Source organism: Dipodomys ordii, unplaced genomic scaffold (genome assembly GCF_000151885.1).
Source record: "Dipodomys ordii isolate 6190 unplaced genomic scaffold, Dord_2.0 Scaffold131, whole genome shotgun sequence".
In the NCBI taxonomy this organism is placed as follows: domain Eukaryota; kingdom Metazoa; phylum Chordata; class Mammalia; order Rodentia; family Heteromyidae; genus Dipodomys; species Dipodomys ordii.
In genome coordinates, this window is record NW_012267347.1 from 579,091 (window position 1) to 589,630 (window position 10,540).

At 43.4% G+C, this 10,540-nt stretch overlaps 1 protein-coding gene across 3 annotated transcripts; it reads right to left on the bottom strand.

The window, feature by feature from the left end:
- Window positions 1-457: 457 nt before the first annotated feature.
- Window positions 458-6,746, bottom strand: Fcrla (Fc receptor-like A). Of its 3 annotated transcripts, XM_013030473.1 has the most exons (5): window positions 6,629-6,746; window positions 3,196-3,336; window positions 2,176-2,442; window positions 1,500-1,787; window positions 458-892 (listed from the first exon to the last, which is right to left on the bottom strand). In XM_013030473.1, the coding sequence occupies exons 1-5, from the start codon at window positions 6,705-6,707 to the stop codon at window positions 609-611; spliced, it is 1,059 nt and encodes a 352-aa protein (XP_012885927.1). In that variant the 5' UTR covers window positions 6,708-6,746; the 3' UTR covers window positions 458-608. The 3 variants fall into 3 exon arrangements, with proteins under 3 accessions (XP_012885927.1, XP_012885929.1, XP_012885930.1); XM_013030475.1 differs by lacking the exon at window positions 3,196-3,336; XM_013030476.1 differs by lacking the exon at window positions 2,176-2,442.
- Window positions 6,747-10,540: the final 3,794 nt, after the last annotated feature.

Genomic DNA, 10,540 nt, shown 5'->3' on the forward strand with positions numbered 1-10,540 from the left:
TAACCAAATGCTACCATGTAATGCATGACTTGCTAAAGAATATGGGAAGGGAAGACTAATTTAAATGTGAAGAAACTCCCAGTGGTATACCTGGTTTTCATTAGGCTGAGGTTGCTGCAATTTTAACACCACAGACATTTTGGGACAGAAAATCTTCTGTTGTAAGAAAGGGCTGCCCTGTCATATAGAACGGACAACAACATCCTTGGCTGATAAATGTCTTGAACTATTGAATGCTAGTAGCACACAACCCCCTCACCCTGGTAAGGACAAAATGTCCAGGGGACAATACTAAATGTCTTCTGGGGGTGGGGAGAAGTTGCCTACAGTAGATACTAGCTTACTAAATACACCTCCACTGCTTCTTTTTAAATTCTAGGGCAACAGAAGGAAATTCCTTATCTAAAGAGAGCAGATTTACATTGCCAAGTTAAAAAGTGCACAATTACAGCTGAACTTCCATGATCACTCTATACATATTTATTTATATTTGCCCATCTCCATTATTCTAACAAAATGCTGGGACATATAAAACAGTGTTGATGCTCAGGACAACAACAGCTGGTGTTGGGAATGATTGAGCCACATTGTGGGTGAGTAGTGTACTTTTATTTGTCAGGAGCCTTTGTGATCCCAGACTTCAGGGAGCTAGACAAATCCCTTAGCTCCATGACCATGTGACCAAGGAGAACCCTTACATCTTGCATGTGTTTGAGAAGAATGCGCATTTGGTGATGCAGATGAGGGTCTGGAGAGGAGAAGCCTGCGTGCTCAGAAGTGGAGGTAGGCAGTGGAGGTAGAGGCTCAGAGGGCTTCTTTGGAGATGTTGCTGGAGCAGCTTGTTTCTGAGGAGCTGGATTCCAGGTAGAGGATGTGGTAGAGCTGGAGGGACCTAGATTATAGAGCAGGAGGCACACCTAAGAGTAAAGTGTAACTCTGACACCTGTCTTCATCACTCTTTCCTATAATCTAGAAGTGATTGTAGGGTTCAATGGCAACAGGGACTTATGGACTGTAGTGTCTCTTCTGATCTAAATTTTAATCTGAAACTTGGCTATCTGTATTTGACAATCTTTAGAGATGAGGCTTCATCATTAGACAGCAATTACTAATAACCAGTTTCTCCTTTTCTCAAGTAGGCTTGTATTCTCTGAAGCATGGTTGTGGTATCTAGTATATGAAATGTCTAATTCCTCATCCTTGTACCAGCCTTGAGCTTTTGGGGAGCATCTGTGCTAGTCCCTGAGCCACCTCCTTTTCAGGATGGTATTACTTGTGGGTTGGTTCAAGAGAAGTTGGCCTAAAGGAGATATTCTCTGTGATCTCTTCCATCACTGGGGACTCTGGTCTGTTCCTGCTCTCCTGTGTCTCTTCTTTACCTATTTACTCCAAACTCTAGCTGATAGATCTAGTTATCCTGTTCCCTCTCCTCATTTTCACACACACACACACACACACACACACACACACACACACCAGACACATACACATTTACTTACCCTGTACCCTTATCTCCAACTCTGGGCTGTGTTTCCAGACTTGGCCATCATCAGTGGCTGCCTCACACCAGTAGGACCCAGAGTGCTCTACTGAAGCTGTGGGGATCTGGAATTCTGAGGAGAGGCCCCTGCTGCGAAGTATCCTTCCATCCTTGTAGAAGGAGTACAAGAGGTGATGGGCAGCTGACCTCTGTGGGGACAGCTTTGTCTGACAGCTTAGGGTCACTGGGCCGCCCTCTTGGGGCTCAGCAGAGAGCAAGGCTGTGAGAACTGGGGCTGGAAACAGTTCTAGGGGAAAGAAGCAGGGAAGAAGAGGTCAGCCATATCTTAGATAGATCCATGAAAGGAAGACAAGGTACCCCTTGTCACATGGCCTTTCTCATTTTCATCAGAAATGGGCTCTGTTAGAAAGGTTCTATTTAAACTTAATAACTAGATACCCAATGTGTAAATATCAGGCAGTAGAAATCTGGGTGGTAGACACAACTCTGGGTGGAGCTAAATGGCCTGAAAAGGCCTTGCTGAGACTTTACCCCTCCTGAAACCCAACCTGGGCATTTGCCAGCACCCTCTCCTTCAGGCTTCAATGATTTTTCCACCTCTATGTCAAGGAAAGACAATTTCCAGTTCCCTCAGCTGTCAATTCTGCAGTCACAAAGCTGCTTCTGGCTCTCACCTTGGACTGTGATAGCCACAGTGGATGCTGTTTCTTGGTTCCCTAGACCCGGGCTTCTGAAGATGCCACTACAGTGGTAGTACCCACTGTCTTCCTCTTGCACCAAAGCGATGGAGAATTCCTTGTTAGGTCCAGGTGGAGCCAGGGCTGAGCCATCTCGGTAGAAGGTGACCTCAGTCAGTGGCCAGTCTTGCCAGGCCTGGCAGCGAAGAACCAATGGGTCTCCTTCAAATATGGGTGCAGCTGGACCTTGGAGAATCAGCCAGTCTGTAGCCCAGAGCAAGAGCTGAATGTCATCTGTGCTCTCCTTTAGGAGCCCTCCAGTCACGTACACAACAGGCTCCCCTAAACTTTGAAGGTCCAGATAATTCCCCCTTGGGGTGTTGTGGGGGGGTATGTGGGTATGTGTGGGTGTGTCTGTTTGTCTGTACTAGGGCTTGAACTCAGGGTCTCTTGATCTTGTGCACTTACTCAAGGCTGGAGCTCTACCACTTGATCCATACCTCCACTGCTACCTTTTGGCTGGTTAATTGAAGATGAGAGTCTCAGGGACTATTCTGGCAGGGCGGGCAATGAATCATGTGCCAGCCTTCTGAGTAGCGAGGATTACAGACATGAGCCACCAACATCCTGCTAATTCCTGCCTCTAAATTACCTATCTCAGTGGTCCCTGTCTCTTGAACTTTCCCAAGCAATGACAAAGACCTTTTTCTGTCTCCCCCTCTACTCCAAGACTTATCTGTAACTATGAAACAATTCTTTGCTTCCAGCTTGAAGCTTAGAGTTTTGAGTTTCTCACCACATTTCCTTAGCCTGTCTCCTACCTCCATGACTGACTTGGTGAGGAATGTGGAATAAATTCTCTAGGGCCTAGAACTGAGGACATCTTGACTTCTGGGGCCTGAAGATGGGGAAGAAATTAACTCTACTCATGGACAACTTCCTGAAGGGCACTTTCCTAGTGAGCTGTGGGGCTAAGGAGGGTTTTTAGATAGTAGGCAGGTCTTCCCAGAACCTCACCATAGGACACAATCAGATGAAAGGGTTCACTGAAAGTGTAGCCAGCTTTCCTTGGGTGGGTCGTCTCATCATCAGGGTGACAGCTGCTCTCTCTGGTACTGACAGTTTCTTCACATTTCAGAGTGGTCTCAAAACTGGCAGCTGAAGAGGCATGGTCCAGGAAGAACCAGAAAATGATGTTGAAACTTAGAGAAAGGTGAGAGGAGGAAATGGTCTTTCACAAGGGAGAGTGGGATAAAAGGGGAACAAGGAGTAGTCACAGAGAGGCCAGAAATGTTATTTAATTTGCTCTGGTCAATTATAGACATTCTTTTTTTTTGGTTGGTCGTGGGGCTTGAACTCTGGGCTTAGGCACTATCCCTCAGCTCTTCAACTCAAGGTGAGTTTCTGGGAGTTTCTGGGCTTGGGCACTACCCCTCAGCTCTTGAGCTCAAGGCTAGCACTCTACCACTTGAGCCACACCACCACTTCTGGCTTTTTCTGCTTATGTGGCACGGAGGAATCGAACCCAGGACCTCATGCATGCAAGGCAAGCACTCTACCACTGAGCTATCTTCCCAGTCCAGAATCATTCTTTTCAGAGTGAGAATAGGAAGATACCAAGGATTCCTTTACAAGAAAACCCCTACAGATCTTCAGAAGGATGGTCTGGACCTTGGTTCATTGTTTCCAGATGCTATATAAGGAATGTGGTTGAGGGAAGAAGTTGGACAGAGAATGACATCCAGTTGTTATTGCAGAAAAACAGAGGCCAAAGACAGCCACAAACCCAGCCAGCAATTTCCAATATGTTCTCTACCTTATTTGTTTGTGTGTGTGTGTGTGTGCCATATCAAGGAACTTAAGACTACAATGAGAGCTACATCTCTACTCCAGCATTTTGCTGGCTAGTTGGAGATAAGAATGTCTATAAGCCCGGTGCTTGTGACTCACACCTATAATCCTAGCGACTCAGGAGGCTGAGATCTGAGGATCATGGTTCAAAGCCAGCCCAGGCAAGGAAAGTCTGTGAGACTCTTATCTCTAATAAACCACTAGAAAACTGGAAGTGGCCCAGTGGCTCAAATGGTAGAGCACTCGCCTTGAGTTGAAGAGCTGAGGGATAGTGCCCAAGCCCAGAAACTCCCAGAAACTCACCTTGAGTTGAAGAGCTGAGGGATAGTGCCCAAGCCCAGAGTTCAAGCCCCACGACCAACCAAAAAAAAAGAATGTCTATAATTGACCAGAGCAAATTAAATAACATTTCTGGCCTCTCTGTGACTACTCCTTGTTCCCCTTTTATCCTACTCTCCCTCTTGCAGCCATATGGCCATCCATGTATACTTCACTTTTACTCCATCCTCTTCTGTCCCACTTACCTTTGTTTCCTTCCATTTCCAGTGGCCCTGGATTCTTCTTTGATTTGGTAACTTCCTGTGCTTAACTCTGCTTCCCAGTTCCTACCATACCATACCAAATGCTTTCTTAAAATTCTCTCATATCTTGTCACTTTAACTAAGTATCACTATCCCACAATACTGTGAAATTTGTGAAATTTATGTAATCAATCTCAATAAAAATTATTTTAAAAAATTCCCTCATATCCCTCTTCATTACTCTGCTAACATTTTCAATTCCTCTACTGTCACTCAACTAGACTCAGCCTCCTCTCAGTTTTTGCTTTTTAAAATGAAACTAGAGTGGTGGACACTGGTGGCTCATGCTTGTGATCCTAGTTTTCAAAAGGCCAAGAGCTGAGGATCCTGGTTTGAAGCCAGCCAGAGCAAGAAAGTCCATGAGACTCTTAACTCTAATTAACCACCTCCCCCCAAAAAAACCCGGAAGTGGAACTGTGGTTCAAGTGATAGAGCACTAGCCATAAGCACCAAAGCTCTGGGACAGTTCCCAGGGCCTGAGTTCAAGCTCAAGGATAGCACACAAATAAAAATAAAAATATGGCTGGAGGCATTCATCAGAGCACTTGCCTAGCATGTTCAATACCAACCACAGGTTCAACTCTCAGCACCATAAACAAAATAAATTAATATATACATGCACCCACATACATTCATATATATATATATATATATATATATACATTCTGCACATATATATTACATATAACTTTGTTGGATACAGGCATTTTCACTCAATAAGCCTTATTGGTAAGTGTTATCATTCATTTTACAAGGGAAAAAAACTAAATTTAGAGATTTTAAAAGTGACTGTCAATAATGTAGAGTTAGTAACTAAAAAAGGGGCTTAAAGCCAGAGCAGCTGGGCACTGGTGGCTCATACCTGTAATCCTAACTACTCAGGAGGTTGAGATCTAAGGATCATGGTTCAAAGCCAGCCCAGGCAGAAAAGTCCCCATGAGACTCTTATTTCCACTCAAAACCGGAAGTGGTACGGTGGCTCAAGTGGTAGAGCTCTAGCCTTGAGCATGAAGAGGCTCAGGGACAGCACTCAGGCCCTGAGTTAAAAGCCCCATAATCCCCCTCCACCCTCCCCCCCGCCCCCCCCCACAAACCCCACAGGGCATCTGATTTCATGTCTGCAGTTCTTGCCACAAAACAAAATCCAAAACCATTAAGCTTGCCCACAAATATCTGTCAGTTCAGTGGAATATACAGGCATATGAAGAGATTATTTCATCATGAGAGAGAACATGAAAATAAGAGGTAACATAGGCAATCACTGGGGCAGAACTGAGAGTTCAAAGGTTTGTGGAAGAAAAGCCCATGGAGGCTGTCCTAGATGAGCCCAGAAGCGCATCTAGGTCATAGAGTGAGGTAGCATTTCAGGTGGAAGTAGCAATATAAGAAAAAAACCTTGGGGCTGGGAAGGTGGCTCAGTGGTAGAGCACTTGCCTTGCATGCATGAGGCCCTGGGTTCGATTCCCCAGCACCATATAAGCAAAAAGAAAAAATGCCGGAAGTGGCACTGTGGCTCAAGTGGTAGAGCGCTAGCCTTGAGCTGAAGAGCTGAGGTACAGCACCTAGGCCCAGAGTTCAGGCCCCACGACCGGACCCCCCCCCCCCCGCAAAAAAAAGAAAAAACCTTGGGCACAGGAAAGAATCTGACATGTAGTTATAGGTTATAGAGATTCATTAGCACATAAGTTGTGAGGCTTAGAGAGAAATAGCAGAGCTGAAGAGGCTTGATATAAAAGTGCAGGGAAGGAAAAAGAAGGGAAGGGAGGGGAGAGAAGAGGATAGAAACCATATCACGAAAGAGTAGAAATTGTAGCTAAAGAAGGCTAAAGGTACTTTTAGGATAGAAAAGACCTGAAAATTTTAACATTCAGCCAGAGCCATTCATTCCTGCACCAGACTCTTTTATATATGCCTTTTTAAAAATCCCACCTCAGATAGGATAAGGTCAAAGTCCTTTAGGTCTTTTCCAAAAGTCAGACATAGCACCATTAACATGCTAACATTCAAACATTACTTACATGGCAACATCTGGGCTGCCCAGAGTATAGACAGCAAAATGTAGAAGACCCAGGATGTAAGGACACAAATTGGCTTCATGGCAACCACATGTAAGTCTCTTGCAACCCCAACACACTGATTTTCTTCAATATGAAACCTCTCAAATTAGAAAAGAGGAAGTAAATCTAACTGTTTTATCTCCATGCACCTGGCATCGTTTGTGATTGGCTTTTATCAATCAGATTTGGCTAGGTTGGTACTAGTGCCATCTGCATCCTTATGGTTGGGGATGAAATGCTAGCATTCTCAGCTGTTCAAAAAGATCCCTCAGAGAGCTAGGCATAGTGGTGAACACCTGTAGTCCTATCATTTGGAAGGTGGAGACAGGAGGATCAAGAGTTAGAGCTCAACCTGGGCTACATAGTGAAATTACCATCAAGGAAAAACAAAACAAAAAACAGAAAAAAGACCAAAGTGATCATACATCAACCTTGAGCAAAAAAAAAGGCAAGCAAGAACTGGAAGCTCTGAGTCCCAGTACCAGCATTTTAAAAAGAAAAGGAAAAGCCGGGTGCTGATGGCTCATGCCTGTAATGCTAGCGACTCAGAAGGCTGAGATCTGAGGATCACAGTTCAAAGCCAGCCCGGGCAGGAGAGACCGTGAGCCTCATATCTCCAATAAACTACCCAGAAAAAAGTCAGAAGTGTCTCTGTGGCTCAAGTGTTAGAGCCTTGAGCAAAAGAAGCTCAGAGACAGTGCCCAAGCCTTGAGTACAAGCCCTAAGATGGGGTGTGGAGGGGAGAAAAAGAAAGAAAGAACAATCTCAGTGGGAATATGAATACAGATCAGAAAGAATCCCCTGGAAAAGATAAAAGCTAAAAAAAGAAAGAAAGTGAGTTTCCAGAGGCCCCAGCAGAAAGGCCAAGGTACATGCTCATGAGCAAAGCTCAAGCCAATGATCCTGAAGAAATTAGAGACAGGAGGTATCATATAGCTTGAGAAACCAGAGGAGACCTGGGAATAAGGGCAATAGGGAAAGTACAGAAACAATCTTAAGCTCCTGCAGCCTGTTTGAGTCATACTGAGGTCCTGTGACTCTTCTCACAGGGGCCTCACTCTACCCCATCTCCTGTCATAGCACCCAGCAGGCTCTTAGGAGGATATAAAATGAGACAAGCCATCAAAAATGGGGGCAAGCAGTCTTACTTAAAGGCAGAGGCAGGGACTGGGTTACCATTCATCTGTGCAAACCCACAGATCAGGGCAGCTGCTTCAAGATTGTGGGTATGAGTGGTAGATCTTCCTCAATCTAAAATAAGCATTTAGAATAAATTTTCCATTATATGAAAATCATATGTTTGGTGCAAGTGGCCCCAGGGAGTCCAAGGATGGTTGATTATGTGGGGGGGGTGGCAGAAGAGGGGGAGGAGGAGGGAGGGCAATAAGGCAAAAAGCCTTACAGACAAAGCAGTATGATAGACTCAAAAGCTTCAGAAGAGCGCCAGGCACTGGTGGCTCACTCCTGTAATCCTTGCTATTCAGGAGACTGAGATCTGAGGATCGCAGTTCAAAGCCAGCCTGGTCAGGAAAGTCCATGAGACTCTTATCTCCAATAAACCACTAGAAAACCAGAAGTGGCACTGTGGCTCAAGTGTTAGAGTGCTTGCCTTGAGCTGAAGACCGCAGGAACAGCACCCAAGCCAAGAGTTCAAGCCCCACAAACAAAAAGAAAAAAAAAAAGCTACAGAAGAACAAAAAAAAAAAAAAAGCCTAGGTCACCCTTATAAAAATTAAATTTAAGGCCAGACTCCAGTGGCTTATATCTGTAATCCTAGCAACTCAAGAAGCTGAGGATTGCAGTTAAAGCCATCCAGGGCAGGAAAGTTCAGACAAGTCTCATCTCCAATTAACCACACACACTCACACACACACACACAAATGGCTCAAGTGGTAGAATACCAGCCTTTTTTTGGGGGGGGGATAAAAGCTCAGAGAGAATACCCAGGTCCTGAGTTCAAGCCTCAAGATGTGCCCCCCCACACACACACACCAGGCATACATACATATAATCCAGCAACCAAGAAATGCCTAAGGTACAAATTTAACAAACAAACAAACAAAAAAAGGAAGCCCCAGCAAAAGCCAGCTCTTTCTAGCCAAAGAACCAAGAAGGAAGGACGTAGCCTAGTTTAACTGGAAACACTTAGATAATAAACACTTCTATATTAGCAATAGCACCAGAAAATACTGAGATACAACCACCTATAGAAACATAAAGTAGACAGCCACAGCCTAGACAAGTGCCTGAGATAAGAAGACACTTTTTGTAATGATTTTAAAAAAGCCATTCCACCAAAAACAACACCTTAATTTTTAATTCATCAAACAATAGGGCTGCAAAACAGGTGGAGTAAAAGTTATGTAACTAAAGACAGATTTTGACCAATCTACAACTACAGTTGGAAGACTCAAAGCTATACTCAAAAACCGATAGAATGACTAGATCTGTGGCTTACAGCTGTAAACCTAGCTACTCAGGAGGCTGATATCTGAGGATGTGGTTCAGAACCATCCTGGGCAGAAAAGTTTATGAGGCTCTTATTTCCAATTAACCACCAAAACGTCAGAAGTAAAGCTGTGGCTTAAGTGGTAGAGTGCTAGCCTTGACCAAAGATGCTTAGGAACAAATCCCATGCCCTGAGTTCAAGCCTCAATAAAGAATACACATTGTTTTTAAGTGCCATGGGACACATACTAAAACAGATCTAGAACATACATACATACACACAAATACAAGCACAGTCTTGACATATATATGTACTTACATTCACACACACACACACACACACACACACACACACACACACATTTACTTCATACAGGCCATATTTACCAACTGATGTGCAATAAAAAGTAGAAAACCACATAGTGCCCATGCTCCTTGAAGACAAAATAAATGCAACAAAAAAAAATCCCTCTAGGGCTGGGAAGGTGGCTCAGTGGTAGAGCACTTGCCTTGCATGTTTGAGGCCCTGGGTTCGATTCCTCAGCACCACATAAGCAAAAAGAAAAAAGCCGGAAGTGGTGCTGTGGCTCAAGTGGTAGAGCGCTAGCCTTGAGCCAAAGAGCTGAGGGACAGTGCCCAGGCCCAGAGTTCAGGCCCCACGACTGGACCCCAAAAAAAAATCCCTCTAAGTAAATATTGGATTAAGAAAATAAAACTAAAGTAGTAAACTGTCTAAAAACAACATGGATAGAAGTATATAACAAAATCTAATGAATGTGACATTCCTACCAGAATTCTAGAATACAGCAAAAGCAGAGTTGAGGGGAAATTCCAGAACTCTAATGTCTACATTTTTTTAAAGTACTCAAATAAATGAGCTTACAGTGCAACTAAATCTTCTAGAAAAAGAAGAGTAAATCAAACCCACAACTAGTAGACTGAGAAAAATAGTAAAAAAAAAAAAAAATCAGGGCAGAAATTAATCTAATAGAAGCGAAAAAAAAAACGTCAAACAAACAAAAAACCTATTCAATGAAACAAGCTGATTCTTTCAAAAAATTATTAAGATTGTTAAACCCCTAGCTAATCTGACAAAAAAGAAAGAAAAGAAATAAGAGAAAGAAATTCAAAACAACATCATCTAACTCATATGTCCAAAACAGCAATAGAAGGAAAAGGTTCAAGCCCTTTGTAAATTTATTTGAAAACAGGAAGTTTAGAAATAATGATTAGTAAATCTAAATAAGGTAGAAACACAACACATATCTGGACCAAAGACAAATATATATTTAAAACATGTTTGTTTGAAAATGAAGGCAGAGTACTTGATCAATAAACCAAAAGCTTATGATAAGACCAACAATATTTTATTTGCTTATTAGCAATAAAATAGCAAGTCTGATTAGAATGAAGTGGTTGGTTCTC